General features: G+C 29.0%; 1 protein-coding gene across 1 annotated transcript in view; it reads left to right on the forward strand.

Moving 5' to 3' along the window:
• Positions 1 to 16897: 16897 nt before the first annotated feature.
• The window catches only part of LOC129305169 (WAT1-related protein At1g68170-like), a 53592-nt gene continuing 46557 nt past the window's right edge, over positions 16898 to 23932 (forward strand). The window contains exons 1-2 of the mRNA XM_054945132.1: positions 16898 to 17201; positions 17443 to 17505. Of these exons, the coding sequence (XP_054801107.1) occupies positions 17008 to 17201; positions 17443 to 17505 (257 nt within the window). The 5' untranslated portion in view covers positions 16898 to 17007. The remainder of the gene's footprint in view (positions 17202 to 17442; positions 17506 to 23932) is intronic.

Below are 23932 nucleotides of genomic sequence, written 5' to 3' on the forward strand. Positions count from 1 at the left end.
AGAGACTTGGACATTAACTATATAAAATTATTATTTTAAAAATTAATAAAAAAATTTTTCCTTTATCCTTGACTTTCTCTGCCATGATCTCAAATATATATAACTTCCCAAATTGTAATTTAATTTTTAAAAATGCAATTTAATTCAATTAATATATCTTCAATCTATAAATTTCTATAAATTATGTCAATCCATGTCACGACTAGAAACAGAATTTTATAAGTAAATTTAATTTTTTTCTAATTTATAAGATTATAATTTGAAAATATAATTTCTCTCACATTATATCAAAATCTCAAATATAATTTTCCAACTAATTCGCAATTTAAAATTTTAATTTTAAAATTCTTAAATATATTTATATAAATAATACATATTTCTACATAAAATTATTAATTTGAAAATTAACAAAAACCGCTTTCCTTAATCCTTGATATTCTCTACTATAATTTTAAATATAACTTTCAAAATACTATCATTTCATGAATAATTTTGAATTGGTATAATAATTTTATGAATAATAATTTAACTTATTTTCTTACAAATTAAATCATATAAATAGACAAATTAAAATTGAATTAAATTATTATAAATGTGTGAATTAATAGAAGAATTTTGTGGGGAAAATGATAGAAAAATCTATTCAAATTATGTAAATGACATATTGGTCTCACAAAATGATATAATTTCCCTACAGTCCCATGGAATTTTTCTGTCATTAGAGAATTAAAAGAAATGATCAAATTATCCTCAAATAAAACAAAAATTTCAACCATCAATGCAGAGCAATTGGCATTCATTCTTGCTTCTGCTTCATCGTCTTGTTGCTCTCCTCTTCTTCTCTTCTTTTGGTTCTTCTTTTGCTTCTCCTTCTTGTCTATCTTTTTTCTTTTTTAGCTGCTATACATGGGTTTTTTTTAGGAGCTATATGTCACAATATATAAGAAATCATTCTTCCCCTGTTAGGTTTGCTATATGTGGGTAAATTTCTTCTCCTCCTTGAAAATTTCTCCTCCCATATGTGACAGTACGTGGGTACTGATAAATTACAATTTCCTATTGTATTGTTGTGAATTTAGGGATAAAAGTTAATATAAGAATAAAAATTGTGAGTAGAAAGTTGCAAATGTTTAACTCTTGATATAGATTAGGACTTGCAAATAGCTATTAAATTGTTGCTAATTTAGGGACAAAAGTTATTAATATAACCATGAAATTTGTGAATAAAAAGTTATGAATTTTCAACTCCTTATGCAGATCAGGACTTGCGAATAGCTATTAAATTGTTACGAATTTAGGGACAAAATTTTTTAATATGAGAACAAAAATTGTGAATGGAAAGTTGTAAATTTTTAACTCCTGATGCATGTCAAGACTTGTAGAGCAAGACTTGCAAATGGGTTTTAAATTGTTACAAACTTAGAAATAAAAAGCTGTTAATATAAGAATAAAAGTTGTAAATGGAAAGTTTTGAATTTTTAACTCCTAATGCATGTTAGGACTTGTAGAGTAGGACTTGCGAGTAGCTATTAAATTGTTACGAATTTAGAAATAAAAGTTATTAATATAAAAAAAAAGTTGTGGATGGAAAGTTGTGAATTTTGTACAACCAAACTTTCCTTGCTGAATTCTTTTATTATTTTACATTTTGTTCATCTCCATTCTTCTGTTATTTTTATTGAACCAAATTATGCTTGCTAATTTTTTTTTGTTTCTATTCACATGCACACCAAAACTTCATTTTTCAATACTTATTTTTAGTCCATTAAAAATATTATTTTAAATAACTTCCTTCTTTATCGGATGAACCCAACCACTATTTGGTATTTCACATTTTCTTAATAAAATGTCATTATCATCTACCACATTTTTCAAGTTATATGTTGCATTATTTACTTGCCATTTTATAAGCTATTTTTCTAGCCTAAACGAGACTAAGCAATATTCAACTAGTGAATGAAACTTCATTCCTTGAACCAAGATGTCATTACATGTACTAAAAAAATATTCAAACAGTCATTACATTGAGACATGTTCAAATAGTCATTACATTGAATATCCTATATATACTAAAGTAGCTACCCCCTCTTCTTTTGTCTTGTCTTTTCTTCATCAAATAATTTTAAGGCCACCTTAGTTTTTTTATTTTTTGGATGATTAATCAACCACTATAATAGCTCAGACCTAAAGTTAGTTACTTCTTCCTACACCAAAGAATAAGCACTTCTTATGTTATGACATAGGCACTTGTCATTTTAAGGCACAAGGAGAAAGAATAACATTAAAGAAAATGCAAGTGTACATCAATGAAGTCTTGCGACATTGTGGGATCCCATGTTTTCAACCAAATCATGACAAGAACATCACAATCTTTCCTACAAATATGCAGCATATAAACAATAATCACAAGGGGTCAAATGAAATAAGAGCATTACATAAACAAAATAAGCTGTAATAATAAGTAGAAAAAACATAGATTATTTTGTTGGGGCACTATAGGCCACATAACATTAGCTATTAATTTCTTTTTTATCAAGTCTAGATTCACCAATTGAATGATATTGAAGAACCTATTTCACTGTAAAGGAAACAAATTCATATTATCAAAACTATATACACTATAAAATACACCATCAAACTTGACTAATAGACCATACACATGTATTCGCCAATAACCTTTTTGCATCTAAAGCTCCATCTTTTTTCTTTTTCTTTCTCTTTGGTTCAATACCACAATCTCCCTTTAAGAAGTCAAGGGCATAGAAGTTCATTGTCTTTGACTCTAGCACGAAAAACATCCAATGATGATTTATAAGAGTTGGATCGAGGATGAGATCACATTCAGCTATATTATATCCTACATAATTAGGTAAGATCTCCCTCTTGTTCTTTGTTGCCTTCCAAATGAGGAGATTTGATGTCATTTTGCACTACAACAACAATACAGTTTATAATAAATTACAAAAAAAAATATGAACAAGACATTTAAATGTAATTTTGCAAGAAGCTAAGTATGAAGTTAGCATTAAATATATGACAGCGGACTGGACCTAAATCCTTGATATCACCCATTAATGCATGGCATAACATAGTCATGAACTACAACCATTAAGAAAATCATGTTACATGTATATTGTTTACTATAAATTATGAAAAACAAATTTAAAAAATGTCTCACCCTATTACTAAGCCATTACATTCCTCCCAAACATTGAAGTTCATCATGAGTGAAATATTGATCATACATTTCAACCAAAATCCTGAAACAGGAAATAATAATTAACTTCTCTTAAACTGTTGCAAATCAATGAGAAATTAATGAATAAAAAAATACTTACTCATCACCTTCCTCCTTTTTACACATATGTGATATAATTGAAAACAATTTTTTCTTTTCATCAACCTTCTTCTTTCTCTATGCATCAGTTTCAACAAAATCTAAGGAGACGTAATAGTTGGTATTTTTCTTCATGTAGATCTCCTTAGTCATCATTCACTATCATTTTCCTTGGCTTCTATATCATCATTTGATTTTTCTCCTTCCTATGAATTAGAGATAACAAATTATTAGTTTCTTCTTCTTCTCTCCTCCTCCTCCTCCTCCTCCTCCTTTATCACCTCTACCTTCTCCTTCATCTTCATCTCCTTCATTTTCTTCTCCTTTTCTGCTCCTTTATCTTCTTTGTCTCCTTCATCTTATTCTCCTTCATCACCTCCATCTTCTTCATGTCCATCTTCTTCAGACTCAGAATTTTCCTTGTCTTCTTCAAACTCAGATTTTGGCTTGTCTTTACTATTGTATTCTGCTCGGTCATCTTCTTCCTCAACTTCAGCATTTGACTTGCCTTCCCGTTTTAATTTTCATGATGCTTTCCTTTTCATATGCTCCTTTTTTAATGTAGATTCAACATAAGCAATCAATCTTTGATGGTTATCTTCAATAACCCCAATCACTATTGACAATAACTCCTTTAATTCTTGTACATTTAGAAAATTTTAATAAAAAAACTTGTTTTAAATTATATTTGTCCAAAACAGTGAGTAATAAATATCGAGTCTATATATGATATCATTAGTCTCGTCCTAGTCATGGAGGAAGTGGCCTCTCCAACAGAAATACTATAAAACATCCCAATATTGCTTTCTCTCTCACTACAAGAAAAAAGTCTTTTTCTCAAGAAAGTTTCTCATGAAAATTAAAACATGAGATTTTCTTGTGGATTTTCTCACAGAAAATCAATTTACGCATGATTTCTCACACCTTTTTCTCACAAGTATGATATAAAAGAAATATTTGTGAGAATTGCATGGAAAATTTGCAACTATAGCACATTATGGTGCCAATTTGGAATGTTGTCAAAATATAATAAAAATAACTTCTCACAGACAATATATATAAAAGAAATTCTCACATAATTTATGCCTATGAGAAAATATTCTAAATGATAGAGTTTCTACGCTTTTTATCCATGAGAAATTCTCATGGAATTTTTGCTCATAAGTAATTCTCACATATTGTATTTTGTGAGAAATTATTTTCAAATCGTTTAAGTAAGAAATTCTTTTGAGCAAACATTTTTCATGGATAACTTAATGATGAGAACTTTTTTTGACACATTATCTGTGAGAAAATTTTTCAAGTTATTCCTTTCAAGTATTTCTCATAGATTATATATCAAAAGAACTTCTTTCAAATTTCAACCTGTGAAAAATTATTATCATGAATGTTTCTCACAATTTATTAGTAGTGAGAAATTCTCATTGACAATTGTTGTGACAAAGTTATTTAAGTGTATACTTCTTTTTTCAATAATTTTTGTTAAATAAAATTAATTAATTAAAAAATAATTTTTATGAAAAAAGTATTTAAGTGTATATTTTTTTGTTTTATATGAATTTTGTTACTAACTAATTCAAAAATATTGAAGTAATATTGATTTTGTCCAAATCAAACCATAAATCTTTTCATCTATATTTTAAAGAATAGAAATATTTTATTTTTATTACAAATAAAATAAATAAATAAATAATTGATATAATAAAATAGAGTAAATATAAATTTTTTTACAATTTATATGTCAAGAGAATCTCTCTCAAATTCCTACCCTTGAGAAATTATTTAATGGGTTTGAGAAATTTATTTAAGTGAATATTTCTTTTTACAATAAAGTACAAAGATATTAATAAACTTTTTCTCTATAAGCTTTTAGTATCCTTAAGTAAACAATAATGTAATGATACTTATTAGCTTTATAAAAAAAGTCATATAATCAAGCTTAGCCCTAACAACTCGTTCTTTTGGGCTAAACCAAATAACCAAATTATACATATAATTATCACATTATACTTAGTATAAACACATTACAGTGAAAAGAATAGTATACATTCATCTATTCATACCACTAAAAAGTACAAGCATGCTCCAATATTTATAATGCCATCCTCCTTCTTTTTCCTCATTTGTTTCAAATACCTTTTCAATTCATCACACAAGTCATCTAATATATATCTTGACCAATTGAAGTCTTTTAGTGCATTCTTGGTGCAATATATCCCTTTAAGTATCCGCTCACTAATACTAGCAATAGCACTTGGACATAAAAGTATTTTCAATTTGTACAATACAAATAAAAACTCAAAATTTTCAGCCTCTACTCCAGATTTAATTAAGGCCAATAATTTCTTATATGAAATTTTATTATATTTTTTCTTCAATCTAAAAAATGATTCCTGTTGATCATCTACCTCTACTAACACCCTATCTCTATCATAGGGTAATCCCATCAATATGTGAACATCTTTGCTTTCATTTCTTTTAACTTCCCCTTTATGCAAAATTGATGAGTAGATGGATCATATGAAGACATTAATTAAAAAAAGAGGTCTCGAGGGAGTGCTTTCTATTAGATGTCAAGCAACATCCCAAACTTGATGTTCTCTACCCTCGTTTTCAAGTTCTTGTTCACTTTCACGAACTCTACAAGTTTCATAAACTACCTCACAGAGTACTTCATGTGAAAAAGAGCCTTATATTTTGTTTTTCAATATGTTTGTCAAATTTTAATTGCCTTGCCTTCTCAACATACTTGACCTTTTCAGCCTTTGGCAACTCTTCCAAGCCTTCAGTTCAAATTTATTCTATGTTTCAGCCTCATTTTCTTATATTTATCTTTATTTTTCTTGAAAAAGTCCTTCTTAAAAAGACTTAGTGCATTTATCATCTTTCCTGTCCTAAACAATCAAGACTCCCTATTAATATTTTATAATCCATACTAGTCATAGCAACAAAGGTCAAACAAAATCATGCCAAATATCTCATAGTTCTAATTACTTTGCTTCCAAGAATTAAGAGAATGATTAATTATAATTGCAAAATTATGACTCTTTTCTTACTCAAAATAATTAAGAAACAAACATGCTTGGTAACATTTTAAAGATATGAGATGTAAGGGTAATATATAGAGTCTAATAGACAAGATATTATTTTTCTAGACTTGTATACGTACATGACTTGTAAATGAGCCAGTACAAATGTATGTTGATTAATCTATAATATTTTTTCATGAAATTCTTGAGACATAGTTAAAGGGTTCCTACTATTATTTTGTTTGCTTTTGTAAATGAGTCAAAATAAATGTAATGTTGTGTTTATCAATGTTTACAAACACACGCACGCGTGACACATTTTCACACGAAGTGCTTTTACTAATAACTTGAAGTCTCCATACGATGTTTAGAAAAAAAGTTCATATATATAGATTAGAACCAAACAAGTTTTTTTGAATTCTACATTTGGACTCTGATGAGAGTATAGCCTTCAAGAACATAAATCAAAGTTCCTTATTATTTTCAATCGTGGCAGAACATAAATTAGAGTTCCTCATTATTTTGCACTAATTTTGTTTATCACCAGAAGATGTGATCTTAGAACATATTATTTTCTCATTTGACCTTATCTCTACATCTAAATATCTTGAGTTTGATGGAAATGCAAAAAAAAAAAAAGGAAAGAGTTTGACCGGAATGAGAGCCTTAAAAAAATTTTGAAACTTTGAAAGAAATCAGTGTCTTCATTTGTTAATGTAAAATAGGTAAAAAAAAATATTCTTACAACTAGCATTTGATTCACGATGTGAACCAACCTCATTATGGTGTACACTCAATAGTCTAGAATTGAAGTAGTGGAAATTAAGGGAATCACATAGCTACTCTAAATAAGAAAATATAGTCTTTGCAATGGAGAAAAACATTCCTTTTCCATTCACCTTCGATCCTCACAAATTTTGAAGGGTTTTAAGAGAATCCGATTCAACTAAGGGGGACAATGAATTCATCGTAAGAAAAAGGTATTTTTGTATTCTACATTTTGCCTTTGATGAGAGCATAGGCTTCAAGAATAATGACTTCATCATGTTCCCAGACACATGCCTTTGAATATCTATACTATACATATAGATGCAGTAGTACTACTGCCTTTTGAAGATACATGAACTCAGATTCAAACTCACAAACACAATCCTATAGAAGCTAAGAAAAGAAATACATGCCTGAATCAAGTGCGACTAGGGAGAGAGGGAGAGAAGCTGTTGGACTCACTACTGGGAATGCAAACACACCCACAAACCCACATGATTGTCGAAGCTGCTAGAGATGAAGCAAATAGCAAGTGAGAACACTGACTATTTAGCTACAGCGACATTGTGACGGCAAGAAGGCGATGGAGACATAGTTGTGGCGACACGCAAGGGCACGGAGAGACAGAGCACAATGCACGACTGAAATGGAGAAATGACCTTTTTTTTTAATTTGAAGAAAGGGCAAAAGTGTCATTCCTTATAATTCTCTAACGACAAAAACATCGCTTGGGAATCCATGAGAATTATGTCATTTTATGAGACCAATTTGTCATTTAGATAATTTAAAGGGACTTTACTGCCATTTTCCCAATTTTGAGTAAATTTAATTTTTTTTTTTGTAATTTATCAGATTGATAATTTGAAAATACAACTTCTCTCTCATGATCTCAGAATCTCAAATATAATTTCTTAATTGATTCACAATTTAAAATTTTATTTTTTAAAATCTAAATATATCTGAATAAATATAATACCAATTCCTATATAAAATTATTATTTTAAAATTAATAAAAAAATTTTACTTGATTTTAATATTCTCTTTCATGATCTCAAATATAACTTCCCGAATACTAATATTTTGTGAATAATTTTGAATTGGCATAATAATTTCATGAATAATAATTAAATGATTTTGTTGCAAATTAAATCATATAAATAAACAATTAAAATTGAACTATAATCGTGTGAATTAATAAAATACTTACATTAAATTCTATATATGTTATTAATTGATATAATTCTCATTTATAATTTAATTAAATATATACAATTTATGAATTAAGTATTAATAGATATTATGTTAAATTCTAGTGTTAAACTAAATATAATAACATAATTTCCTTGATATTCTAATGTTCCATTTCATGCAAACATGTCAAGAATAAAATCAAATTCTTATTTATAATTATATGTGGGAGTGAAAAAAGAAAAAAAAATTCAAGAAGCATAAAAGCTAAAAAACCATTTTAGGTTTTCTTCTAACTATCCCACCTCATGTCTCTACTCCCACTTTTCCCACTTCTCCATGCCTCTTCTTGCTAAACGTGCAATGTTGCTTTAAAATCATGGGGTTGTCTTTTCCCTCACAAGTTATGAACTTGATACCATGCGAACCAGGGGAGGCAAATATAAAAATTGCATACCTACAATGTGACGCAAATCCATTCATTTGTAAAATTTTCAATCCTGATATTGTTCTTTCAAATGGCTACAACATTCAATTGCATTCGTTCCATTAATCAATCTCACAAGGATTGGAAGATCAACGACACATTATTCAGTTGTGGTCCATTACTCCTCATGTTGTTCCAAATGAGCCTACATCACTTGAGATGGTTTTGTAGGACAAAGTTGTGTGTTGCATTCTAATCTTTTGAATATTCTATGATTCATTTAATAGACTAATTGATTCTTTATAAAATCATATTTTTATATTTTTTACTTGCATTTATTTTAGGGTGATCGAATTAAAGCTTTTGTCAGGAAAGGAGTTGTTTGTCACTTTATCTATCTACAATATTAATTTTTATATTTTTAAATATGAGCGTAAAGACTTTACGATGACCAATGTTTGCATAAACGTCGTTGCTTCTTATGATGGCTTATTAAAATTACGATGATGTGTGCAAAAAAAATATGAATAGAAGGAAAAAGGAATCAAGTAAGAGATTAAACTAGAATATTTAAACGCATGATGGATGAAATTTTAGAAGAAAGAAGACACAATGGCTAGGGAAAAAAAATTAGAGACAAAAATGTTAGTGATCATTTTGCTTATAATATCCAACTAATCAGGGGCAGAATCAGAGCTGTGGGTGTGGGGGTCAATTTTATATGGCTAAATTTGTTATTTGATTTTTTAATGTATTTTAAAAATAATTTTAATGATAAAAATTTTAGTTCATCATTTTTGTTTTAATTATCGAACAGGTTTCTGAAATTTTAACTCTATCAAGCAAGTCTTTAAAAATTTATAATCATACAAAATTAGTCCTTATGTTTTAAAGGAGAATAATAAAACGAGGACTAAGTGTGTATAATTTTGAGATTTTAAGTATTTGGTTGATAGAATTTAAATATCACAGACTACATCAATAACTCAGACAAATATAAAGAATTAAAAGTTTCATTATGCTGTAATTTTATGATTGGAGAAATTGTTTAAGATTAAAAATAATCAAGAAAAAAACTTCTTAAATAATACATAAAAAATACGTTGTCATGAATTGGGAGAATGGTGATGATGAAAATTAAAGAAGTTAATAATTTATTCAAATTTTTACTTACTATATTACATATGCATAGATAAAGAGAGGTAAATATAAGTAATTAAGTACTTATTATTCCTAAACGATAACAAGGTGGCATGAGCAAGTGGAAGAGAAATGAAAGAAATTAAAAATGGAGAAAGGAATGCACATATAATTAATAGAAACAAGGTGCAAAGTCAAAAAGTAAAATAAAAAATGAGGGACGGCAAGGTAGTAATTTTTTTCTTTGATATAATATTCTCCCTCTCAAGTCTCAATGTCATCTCACTGTGTTAAAGGGAATATATATATATATATATATATTCCCGGAAGGGGGGGGGGGAAGGTAGGTCAGCCCTTGCAACCGATCATCATAATTTTGCAAACTTAGTCACAGATTAATGAAGTTATATACATACATCGGCAGATATTTAACTCTGTTAATGACTAACGTTGTACACCGAAGAAACTTAAGAGACTAGCAACAACCAAAAAAATATAAGGATTAATACCAATACATGCTAAAAATATGGAGACAAACAATTATATTTTTCCAAAATAAATCCATAACTCATGAATGGTGAAGTGAATTGAAGTTTTTAGAGAAAATTACATCCAGCCTCCTCTTAAGGGAATTAATTATAGATAAAGATCAATATGAAACGGAATGTTATTAAAATAAAAACATGATTTCTTTTTTCAAAAGGGACTTATTATTAGTCTTTATCTGTAATTAATTTTTTTGAGAGGAGTTGAATGTAATTTTTTCCAAATTTTTATATTATAGATTCGCAATGGTGTTGAGTTTCATAGATGCTTGCGAGTTGTTTGCAGGAGGAAGAGGCCAAAGATGACGTGGACTATACTCTTTCAGGAACTTCTTCGTGGCTTATTTGGGTATTAATTTGATCGTTATTGTTTTTGTTTCAAGTTATATGTATGTATGTAGGATGTAGTATGTTGCTTCCATGGCTTATAATTTGACGAATTAATTTGGTATATATATGCATAGTGTTATCTAATTTTGGCCGTTAGATATTGATATAATCCCGCACCCTTTAATATTATAAGATAATTTTAATCAAATTATATATCTTTCACTAAGTTAATTAATTATCTTTAAAATGACAAATTCTTTTTATGTTTATACTTAATAATTATTTAATAGGATCTCTCAATTAAAATTTTTTATTAATTTTTTTGCCAAAAAAAACCTTATTAATATAACTTAGATACTGTTTATTGCTTCATAATCTATATATATATATATATATATGTACGCATGTATGTATGTGTATACATATATAAAAGCATTCATCAAGCTTATTAACATAACTTACATACTGTTTATTGACTTGTAATTCAGAGGGACATCGGCACAAACATTATGCTTGGAAGCGCTGGCTTCAACAACAGTAACGTTTGCATCGGCAATGAACAGTCTCATTCCAGCCACCACCCTTGTCATGGCTCTCTTCTTCGAGTAAAGTACTATTTTGTCCCGTAAATATTTTTAGTAGTGAATTAATTTAAGTATAATAAATTGATAACTTTAATAAAGAATATGAGATTTTAGAGTAAATTTGTATTTTTATGAAATTTTTTGTTTTAGATTGTTTGTGTGGGATCTAAGAGTAATTTTTCTATTTATTTATCCAAAAAATTTACTTAATTAAATTAAGTGTCAACTTTTTTTCTTTTGTTTATTCGTTTGTTTTCATCATCTCTGGCCCATACACTTTATTATGTTTGTTGCCGTGATCACCTTCCCCTTGACTTTTGTTAGACTTAGAGATTTCCTACTTGGCTTCCACTAGTTTCAATTTTATATTCTTAAATATTTTAAATTTAAAAATTGTTGTAAGAAATTCTAGAAAGAAAATTTTAAAAATTATCGTTCATGGCATCAGATTTAAACTTTTGGGTCATGGCCATGGAGTAGTCATTATATTGGACACACTTTTAACTCTCTTTCTCTCCCTTTAATTCTCTCAAGTCTCACTATAATGTGCTTTAAAAAATCATATTATTGGGCCGTACAATTTCACTAAATTTTTTTTTTTCCGCCCTTAATCATAACATAAAAGCTTGAGAATCAGATTTTATTGCTTAAATAATTTTTTTTGCTTATTTTATCCTTATTGTAATAAATAATTAATTTATCAATAAAATTAAAAAATTAATGACAACTAAATTATTTTTTAAAATATTGAGTATTCAAATTTAAATTATGAAAACCTTGAAATAATTGATTTTGAAATGTATACTTTAATTTGAGGTCTTAAACTATAGCTTCTTCTTTTTTAGAAAAATAATGATTAATAATTTGGTATATAAATTATTATTTTTAAATAATAAAACCTGTATATTTATGTTCAGCTTGGAAAAATTGAATTGGAAGGCCGCAGCAGGGAAAGCCAAGATCATCGACCGTTGCCGGAATTTGTGGGGCCATACTTCTGACATTCTACGAAGGTGCATGAATTCCCACTCCCTTGTTCCATGTCAGCCTTTTGCATCCCCACAACAACCACGTGGCATCCTCCCACTCCTCAGGCGGTGGTAATACCCTCTTTTATTCTTGAGAAGTTAAAGCTTTTAGTAAGAAAAGAAACAAGAGAATTCCATTATTTCTCAAGAAATTTAACTCTCCATTTACCTTCGCCCAAACGTCCATGGATTTAATGAAAATATCAAACCCAATGAATGTACGTTGGATATAATGACTTGTGATATTATATGTTAGTTTAAGTTTTTACTTATGCTTAATTGCTTTCATATATATAACACTTCTTTGGTTTTAAATTATAAGACACTTTTAAATAAAATCTCACATACCAATAAATCTCATTAAATACACTTAACAATTTTATCTTTTCAAAATAAAAATATAAACTTTTTAAAATACCCATTATTTAATATAATAAAAAGAGAAGTGATGAAAATTAATTATAGAGACAGAAAGGGTAATATTGAAATTGAAATATTTAATAAAACCTTAATCTACTCAAAGTGTCTTATATTTTGGGACGGAAAAACTCCTTCAAAAGTATCTTATAATTTGGGATGGAGGGAGTAGTTAACTATTACTATGAAACAAGTGCTTTAAAGTTTTTTAATTTATGTTGTTCTATATTACTTAAGATTTGGAAATATAATTTGTGTACATTAAAGTTATTTTATACTATCATAATTTTTTTATCTTGAATTGATTTTATATCCAAGAGTGATTCGTAGTATTATCTCTCATAATTTGAATATATGCATATTGACACTTGGACTAATAATTTTATTCACAATATATCATTTAAGGTTATTTAAAGTAAAGATGAGAGTAAGCATGAAGAGAAACAAAGTTGAAATCATCATCTACATGCTACACTCATGATTGAAGAAAATAAAGATAAAGAGAAAGATAATCCAGAAGAGCTTAAGAAGAATGAAAAAATTCATATAAGCTTGGATGTACCTTAGAAGCCTTAGAATTGATAGGTATAATATCATTAGGCTAGAAGTCTTTATATTAACTCATTGATTTAGATATAAAGTATCGGCTCAAGAAATCTTAAATCAAATATGCATTTTAGCTTTTAAGAGAAAGTATGAGATATAATTTTCTATAATCATAGTTTTCATCTTTCATCACATACGTCTCACAAAGTTTGACATGTTTTATTTACTAACTTCATAAAGTTTTCAAAGTTATTCTATTTACTCAAAATGAAGTTAAGTTGAAAAATTCATGAATACTTGAAGCTTTGAAATGTGAATTGTGCAGAAAATTAGTTTTGACCTTTGGTCATATTTTGTCTCATATCTCTCACTACAAAGATAATTTTAATGTGAAACATATATCTCATTTGAAAATAGACTCCAATAACTTTTCAATGATAGTTTATTTATTTAAAATAAAGTTCTATCAAGAAAGATATAAATTTTAGAAGTTGAGTGTTGAGATATTAATTTTGCACAGCTTTCAGTCTTGAACTCTTTTGATCATATCTCAAAATATACATTGAATTTGAGTGTGAATTATTTTATTGAGAACTAAACTTCAAGAGCTTTCCAATTGTATATAATTTGTCAAATTTGGAGTTGTATTAAGTGAGTTAGGACTTTAAGAAGTTTTGCACAGTGAAACTACAGAATCACAGGTGAGAGCAGTAAGCAACCATGCAATGCACCAGTGCAAAAAGTCTGCGAACACTTTGCATCACGCGTGAAACACTCACTTATTTTCACACTAAATAACTTCTTTGATGCTTACATACTGAAACAACATAACATACAAGATAAATGACCTCCATAGCCTCATTTTCACTGAATAAGTTTTACAAGCCAATCATGCTTGAGGCACTCCAAAAGTCACGTGATATAGATGTCAATTTTTGCTTAAAAAACCTCCAAACATGCATGAAATTAGCACTGAAAACTCACAAAAAAATACACCAACAATTAATTCACTTTGTAAGGTTCTTAACAATCATTTGATATTTCTAACACTTATTTCACTTCATAAGCTATAAATTTAACACTCAACTCATCTTAACAAAAGATTAACCTTAGGAATTATTGAGCTATGAAATTCATAGTCATATTACTCTCGTTTTATGAAAATCATTGTACTTGAGTCAATACTATTTATATCTTCATCATTTTTAGGTGTAGAGTTTCATTGTACTCATCATTACTCTTAGAGAAAGTTTCAAGTAAGTGATTCATATACTCAAAACCCTTTGTAAAGGTGAGGAAGAGATTTACTTTGGAATCAAGAGAGGTTGTTCCTTGAGAGAAGAAGCTAATTAGTAAAATGAGTTATTGTAAAGCTCACAAGTGCCTAAATTGAACTTGTTGATATACTAAGGTGTCAAGTACCCATTCAAACCTTGTGTTATAATAAAAAAATCTCAAGTAGTTGCTTAGGGACTGGATATATGATTAAGAGGAGGAGCTAAACCAAGATAAATCCTGTTTGCAATCCCTTTTCTCTTAACTCTTTATATTTTCAGCAACCTTAGCTTGTGCTATGTTTCATCAGCTTTTAAAATATAATTGTGATATATTTACATGCTCTTACTCAAACTTACACGTAAGATTGCTTCTAAACATTCTTATACATATTGAGCTTGTGTAAACAACTTTGGCATTTTTACATATGTAGTTTAGAACTCAAATTTTTTAAAACTTTTTTTTGAACATAGGTTTGCTGAAAAGGATTTAAAAGAATTAAAATTTTCCTCAACATCCAATTCACTCTCTCTCTCTTGAGTGGTTTTGTCATATCTAACAATGCATCCCAAAAGAACCAGAAAGCATAAGTGAAGATAAGCATCGGAATCCCACCTCCGATTTCCTCAGTTCATGTCACTGGTGAAGAAAGAAACTCCATGGCAAAGACATCCATATATGTACAGGTACCAGATTTGATGACCGGAGGGCTGATACAGCAGGAAAGTGCTTAGCAGGAAGGGAGATGGGAAGAAGATGCTGAGGGACAATCTAATATTAGAAATAAAAATTACTTACCCCAAAGTCCCTTTTAGGACTTCAAATTGATTTCTCCATTTCATGGGATCTTGAAGTAATTAAAGTCCTTCTATGAATTCAATAATTAATTTTTCCGAAGAAAAATTCACTGGTAAAAAGTCATCTCAATTTAATTTCACAAGCTCTCAAATTTTCAACAGTCTAATCTTTTGATTTGTTTATTGGTCTGGGCATGATAAAGCAATATTAAACCTAATTGTCCATCCCAAATTGAAATTAAATTAAAGTATAATTGCCAATATAAATTTTTCTCTTAGTCTTAGGAATGTTTATTATATTAGTAATTATAAATTGTTAAGGCAAGTGTTTCAAAGACATACGCACAACACATAAGGAAGCCACTGACCTATAAAATACATGGAGAATGACCTAGAGGTCTCCTATTAGGTTTTAAGTATCAAATTTTATGAATTTACAAGTTTTGGCTCTAATTAATTTTATTATTTTTTGTGATAAATTTGTAACTTGTGTTTTGAATTTTAACAGGAAAAACAAATTTATTTATTTCTTAACTATATTAAAATTGGAATATAAGTTATAAATTCATACAAATAAGGTACAAAATAAGAGACAAACTTACAAATATCTAAAGTTTGACACTTGAGACTTATTTTGAATTAATTAGCCCTTTTGGACCTATCTGTCCTCCCACATATACACATGTACGACACTCATGTCAATATAATAATTTGTACAAAACTTAAAATGAGTGAGATTATCAATGCTTTATAATTTTTTTCATACATTAATTCAAATATCAATATTTGTGCTTCTGGATATATGGATGCAGTTACATTGACATTGAGACAACGCACACCGCGTTAATATATTGAGTTGCACTGCATGTAGGGAATATAGTAGAATGCGACGTCTAGCAGTGTCGATCACTACGGGGGAGTGCTGATAATGAGAGCTTTTATTTTCAGTTTGTTTACCATTCAGTGAACCTGAAGTGGCTGAGAAGCACTATCACAGCGAACTTGAATAAATTTTTTTTATTGATTTTGTTAATAATGGAAGAATCCCTGCCACTAATATTTCATAACTTTAAAAATATAGATAATAAATTTTATTATTTTTTAAGTAGATTAAAAATTTAATGTTTTATTAATGGGTTAAGATGCAAAAATACCCATAAATTTTTTCTCCAACCTTTTAGTATTTTAAGTCAACAATGAAATATAGGCACCAATGAACTTTATAAATGAGATCAATATTTTTCAATCTGTTAACTTCTATCTTTAAAATTCATAGTCAATGTCATGCTATTTTATTAAATTATTGGGGATGTTGACATTTTTTATAAAATTAATGGGTGTTCATGCATCATTATCAACTTAAAAGTATCAGAAATTTTGAAAAAAAAAGTTTTAATTATTTTTGTACTTGACCCATTAATTTTTAAGAGTTATGTTTTTCTATAAATAGCGCACCCCATATTACACCCAAACACACAAACACACCTTCACTTGTGCCTCGCCTCATTGCTCCCTTTCTATCTCTGATCTGTCTAAATCGCTCACCGTCAGAACAGCTGGTAGGGCCAGCCGTCGCCGGTGGCGGAGGAAGAGACGATGAGGGACGTGAGTGAGGTGGTGGATGGGTTGAAACCAACCATACTAATGGTGGTGGTTCAGATACTGTACGTTGGGATTAACATTCTTTACAAACTCGTCGTGTACGATGGCATGAACTTGCGAATTGTCATAGCTTATCGTTTTGTCTTCGCCACAGCTTTCATGGCTCCTCTTGCTTTCATTTTCGAAAGGTACTTCCCTTTATTATTCATTTTCTTCTCAGCAACATTTCTGCGTCAAGTATGATGAACTCTTGCTGTTGATAAGCTTAATTAGCTTCTTTTCTTATGGAGCTATGAGTTTCACGGAGTCTGAAAAATGAGGTACTATTTATATCTCATAAAGTAGTGAAACTTGTTAAAGCTTTTATTATATTTTGTATAGAGTATAACAGTACTATTGAGCTGATTAATGCTTGCGACTTGTTTGCAGGAAGAAGAGGACAAAGATGACTTGGACAATACTGTTTCAGGGGCTTATATCTGGCTTATTTGGGTATTAATTAATTCATCACTATTGTTTTAGTTTTCGTATTATCTTTATATTGCTTGACTTGATTTTAACTATTGTATTGAAAAGAGAACAGTGAATCTTAATTAATTCAATGAAATGTTTTGTTCTAGTGATGGATCCAAAAAGATAAACTAGTGGGGCAAAATTTATATTTAAAATAAATATTCATATTTTATGAAAACATTTTAAAATATTTATAAAAATTATAGTAAGGATATGACATAATAAAATTAAATACTAAAAGAATGCATAAAATATAAAACTATAATAAAATAAAAGACTATCTGTTAAAGAGATAAATTTTTTAGTCTTTTAGGCCATAAGATTATGTACTCTTTTCATTTAAAATGTAAGGCATTTTTTGAAGAGTTAGATATTAAAAAATATAAGGTATTTTTATTCTTTCTATGTGTTATCATTGCTTTTTTTTTTCAAAAATATCTCTATTGAATAAATTATTTTATATTTATTTTAAAGTAAAACACCATTTAAAATATATGTAAATATGAAAGGACATGGTTAATTTAGAGATGAGTAACTACTTTTATTAAAAGTAAAATTTTATTAAAAATACCTTATATTTTTTAACAAAGGGAGTAAATTTTTGTACGGGGCAAGTGAATTCTTTTAAAATGTTAGGGGCAAATGAAATTTTTAAAAGGGACTTACAATATTTTTGGGCCTTGTTATATAATATTTCTCGGCTTGTGAGGGCAGGTATCCCAATAGCTTCAACTTTGGTATGGTTTAACTATTTTTTATGTTAACTTTTTAAACAGTGACCAATTTATTTTGCTTTTAGTGTAACTAGCCACGATCCGGTACGTTGCACGAATTGATCAATTTTAAAGACACAAATTTAATTAATGATAGTTTAGTTCAGATAATTTTAATCATAATATGTGGCAGGTGGTCAAGAAGGAAATGAAGTATTACTTAACAAAAACTATTGCATTTGATAAAAAAAATATTTAATAAGAATGTCATTCTTCATTGCATACGCAATTCAAAATCAAATCTCACAAAAAAATGAGCTATAGTCTTTCGTGTAATTTATATGTAATATTTTATTAGATTTTGCTTTTAGTTTCTATAATTATTTTCAATGTTTGTGATCCTTATAGTCTTTATAATTTAATATCATTAAGGACCTAAGAAACAAGCATAAACTAATTTACTGAAATTATAGGGACTAAAAATGTTAAAAAAACTACAGAGACTAAAAGAAAAAACCCAATAAAACTATAGAGAGCAACAATTATATACGTTTTTCCTTATTATAATCATCACTTATTTTGGTGGATTGATTGATCTACCTTTGTGAGGGATCAATATTAATATCTTGTTTATTATTTTTTCATTTACTATTTATAGATTAAATTTTACATAAATTTCCCTTGAGATTTGAATCGTGTATAGATAAAATAATATGTCTTTGACCTTCAAATCAAACCAGCTTAACAATAAATTTCCATAAACTTTTAAGCTTGTTCAGCCAACCCTCTTGTTATTTTTTTTGTCATTTTACTATAGAGCATGATATAAACGGTGACGAATTCATTATCCGGACACAACTAAAAGGTCATAGAGTCATGTTCGGATAAATCAAACTTTAAGCGAATCATTCAAATTTCAATCAAAATAGCAGTCTAATGAAAATGTTGAGGAATCAAGAAAAAATTTTAGTTCGTAGGTTAAACTTTTTAAAGAAAAATAGCTTTAATTAAGAGAGTTAGACAAATTTCGCAATCCTGATTAATATATAAAATTTGAAAAAATAATAATAATAATTATATTGTTTATGATTTGTGAATAACACAGGGGAACATTGGCACAAACGTTATATTTGGCGACGTTGGCCTTAACAACAGCAACGTTTGCATCGGCAATGAACAATCTCACTCCAGCCATTACCTTTGTCATGGCCCTCTTCTTCGGGTAAATCAAAGTTTCTTTGCAATCATGTGCAATTACCATTTTCTCCTCACCAAAAAAGCAGCTTTTAGTGAAATTTATTTTAAAGTAGGTTTCTTTAGTTTATTGATTGTTTCTATCATCTCTGGTCACATTCTCATTTCATTTTAACTAATGAGCTTAATTGTGTAGTTGGTAGTTGCAGTACGATATCACTTGCTCCTGACTACTTTTGTTAGAGATTTCCTACTTGGCTTCCACTAGTTTCACTTTCTTTTTTCGTTTTTTGTTTTTGATAAAACTAGTTTCACTTTCATTCCTTGGTAGGCGATAATTTTGCAAATAAGTACGTTTATAATAAGAAAATATTAAGTTTTAAAAAACTTTGTAATTGCTTCTAGAAATATAAATGAAAATTCATTTAAATAGTAGGATTAATAGCATTTTTGACTCTAAACTAGTGCGTAAAGAGTATCATAGATCTTAAATTCTTAAAATGTAAAAAAATTTCCTCAACTTCTAAACTCCAAATGTTCGAAACCTCACCGTTAAATTAAAAAAAAATAGCCGTTACTTTTGTAATTGTGGGATTCAGTCTAACGTTAATATGACACTCATCTTAACCCTTAAAAATAATAGTCATTTTCTCCAACTTAATGATAAGGTTTCAAGCACTCGGAATTTAAAAGTTGATGAAAGTCTTTGCACATTTCAAAAGTTTAATGCCCATGATACTATTTGCACAATAATTTAGAGTTTATAATGCTTATTAATCCTAAATATTATAAGAAAATTTATGGTTCAAGTTTAAATTTAAACTTTCCTTGAAGGTGCTTTTAATTTTTTTTTCTCCTTTATTATTCTCTCAAGTCTCACTTAAGATTCAAATCAGTCCTTATATTTATGAATTGCTAAAAAATATTTAGCTTTTAGCTTGATTGTTGCTACTCTATTTTTGTTTATATTATTTGATCATGTAGATGACACAATTTAATTTCAGTAATAAAATTACAAGATAGCGAAAAGTTTTATGAATAATAACTAATTGAATTAAAAATTCTGTAAAATAGTAAAAACCAATAATAAATTATTAAAATTTGAATGAAATTATAAATATTTAAATATTATTTTCTTAAGCTTACCAAAAAAAATATTTTTTAATATTTTAACGTAAGGTCTTAAACTGTAATTTCTTCTTCTTTTTTTTTTTTTCAAGAACACTGACTAAATTTGTTAATTAAAATTTAATTCCCTTTTATGGCCAGCTTAAAAGTTCAACTGGAGAGCAGCAGCAGGGAAAGCTAAGATGATTGGAACCCTTATAGGAATTGCTGGGGCCATGCTTCTAACATTCTACAAAGGAGCACGAATCCCCACTCCCTCCTTCCACGTCATCGCTTTACACCCCCACAGTAGCCACATGGCATCTTCCCACATTTCCTCCAGCGGTAACACCCTCTTGGGTGCACTCTGTGCCTTGGGCGGTATCTGCTCGTTTTCTTTGTGGCTCATGGTTCAGGTCCCTCGTCATCCATTGCTCTAACATTGTCGTTTTGGTTCTTCACGTTGTCGTTTACCAAAAGTTACCAATCTTTTTTTTTTTTTCCTTTTTGTATTGTACAGAGCAAGATGAGTGAGAAATATCCATGTCATTACTCAAGCACGACATTGATGAGTTTGTCAGCTTCAGTGTTTTCTACTGCCTTTGCTCTGTGCACTGAAAGAGATTGGGCTCAATGGAAATTAGGTTGGAATATAAGGCTCTTAACTGTGGCTTATGCGGTATGTTCACTCTTTCTTTGTTTTTCAGGAATCAATCTAATTGTATTTACAACTCATCACACTCTCACACTTTAATGAAAGATTACAACTACATATAGTGTCATTGAGTACTCTAATTTATTATGCGGGCTAGGGTATTAATTTATGCTAACATCAATTATTATGCATACACAAATTTTCAAAACTAGATCGGATTGGCCGTTCAACCAATTGGACTGAGAACCAGCTCTAAGTCCAGTCCATCATAACTCAAAAAAACCAACCTATACAGAAACAGTTAGAGACAAACTGAACAAGTCAAAACTTGAGACAAATTTTGTAAATTCAGGCAATACAACCCCCTTAATTAAATCTGATTTCTGCAGATAAAATGGTATCTAATTTCCTATTTTAAGTTAAATCTAATTTTCTCACACACACAGAATCCAGTTAAATACATCAATGTTAAAATCAAATGTGTGGCTATAGTTAATTATTTGTGTGTGTGTAGGGACTGGTGCCAGCAGGAGTGAATGTGGTGATGATAGCATGGTGTGTACACAAAAGAGGGCCTTTGTTCGTATCAGTGTTCAGTCCTCTCTTGCTTTTGTTTTTGGTTTTTGTTGGATCTTTCTTTATGGACGAGATGCTTCATCTTGGAAGGTATATATATTTCTGCACCTTCAATTTATTGATAAATGACAATTTGAGACCAACTGAGAAAGATAATGATGCTTTAGGATTCAAAATTTTAAAATGTCTATTAAAAACTAAGTTTTTAACGCAACATTTATAAAAAGAGCAAGTCAATGGATAAAAATGTCTCAATTTAGATATAAGTTGGAGATTGGAGATTCTCAAAACCCGAGATGGAAATTATGAAAACTTAGTTAAAATTATTTTTTATCAGCAACAACAATTAGCTTGTTCATAATAAGTGAGGTCAGCTTCATCAATCATACTACGCCAAAGTGTACTTAATGATACACACCCACCCACCCCAACAAGCATTGATTTTAATGAAAGTGATTATGATTAACATAAGGTTTTGAGATTATGCATAAATGCAGAAAATGTTTTTGAAAGAATTTTCTCAATTAAGCTTGACAATGCTCAAATCTTACCAAGTCAAGTAGGGCCATATATAAAATACATAAAACAAAAAGCGTCTTCCCTTTGAGGTCAATTATATGAATTGTGAAATTTGGATTCTAAAAACAATTACCTTTTCATATAGAAACGTATAATATTTTTTTTTGTATCACTTTATTTCCAAATATGCCAATCTAAGTAGAGAATTAAGGTTGTTATTATTGTCATGCACCCGTGCTAAATCAAGTAATAACTGGTATGAAATCTAAGAAATGAGACATATATAGTTCATTAATTTATAAATAATACAACTTCTTAGAGTATTTTATATTTTATATACACTTTCGATGTAAATCAATGATTTGGCTCATAATGTGAATCCGTGGTGTGCAGTATAATTGGAGGTGTGCTGATAGTGTGTGGACTGTACATAGTTTTATGGGGCAAAGCCAAAGAGACGAAGAAGATGAATCTGTCAGTACCATCACAGACCCTCCACGTGTCATCAACCCTTCACTTGAAATCATCGTCAAATCTTCTACCCATGGCCACAAGAGCAGCTACAATTTTAATAATATTAATATTAGTACTTCAAGCCAGAATATTCACCAGAAAATGGAAATCAAGCACTACGAAATGGGAAAACATGTCACATCACATCACTAAAAAAATTGACTTTCAGCGGCGAGCGGCGACAAATATTTAGTATGAATGGCCAACAACTGAAGCACTATTGGGGCGGTGAAGTGGATTATCAAATATCCACCATCCAATTATCTAATGCAATTTAAGAAAGTGAAGAATCAGGCTAAAAGACTAAATCAAGCGCTCTTGAGAGGCAACTCAAGTTCTTAAACTTGCTTTTTGTGTTTAGTTTGGATTATTTTGAACCTTTGTATAGATTAAGGCTTGAATATTTTCTTTTTTTGGTAGTTAATGATATATATATATATATATATAGATGTGTTTATTTTATCCTTTATTTAATGCTTCTAAGTGCTTGATCATCATTTAAATGTTTTATTCACTTGAGTTATGCTTGAGAGAGCTAAGTTAGATGCAGAGAACTTGGATGAAATAGTATTGGATTTGAATTTTTATAAAGATAAATGAATAGTTTTGTTGGTTATAGAGATATTTTATTAATCTTTCATAGTTTCATTAAGATTAGAGCTCAAAACTATTTTTCACTAATTATTTTTAAAAGATTGTGAAATTTAGTGTTTGCAAAAGTACTTTATTTTGACTTGAGAGAGCTTTTTTCAGTGAATTAGAATTTAAATTAACACTTATTATCATTTAAAAATCTATTTGAGAGAGGAATTAATTTAATTTTTATGAATACAAATGAGAAAGATAATCTTAGATCCTCACCTCTTGAATCAAGGTTTCAACAAGTTTTAATTGCTTTAAAATAATTTTAATCCCATTTTCATCAAACCTACTCCTAATTTGCTCAACCTATCTTAACTTAATAGTAAATTTAAACCTTTATTTCCTAAATCTCTATGGGAATGATAACTCTGAAATATTCTTACACTTGTGATGACCTGCATGCTTGCAATAACGCTTGACGGTGAATAGTGTGGGCTTACATTTTTAGGCAGAAAGTTCATGCCCTTTTTACCTCTTTTGTGATGTC

The sequence above is a fragment of the Prosopis cineraria genome, unplaced genomic scaffold (assembly GCF_029017545.1).
Source record: "Prosopis cineraria cultivar Desert tree isolate PC_DT_omini unplaced genomic scaffold, ASM2901754v1 PC3, whole genome shotgun sequence".
Taxonomy (NCBI): Eukaryota; Viridiplantae; Streptophyta; class Magnoliopsida; order Fabales; family Fabaceae; genus Prosopis; species Prosopis cineraria.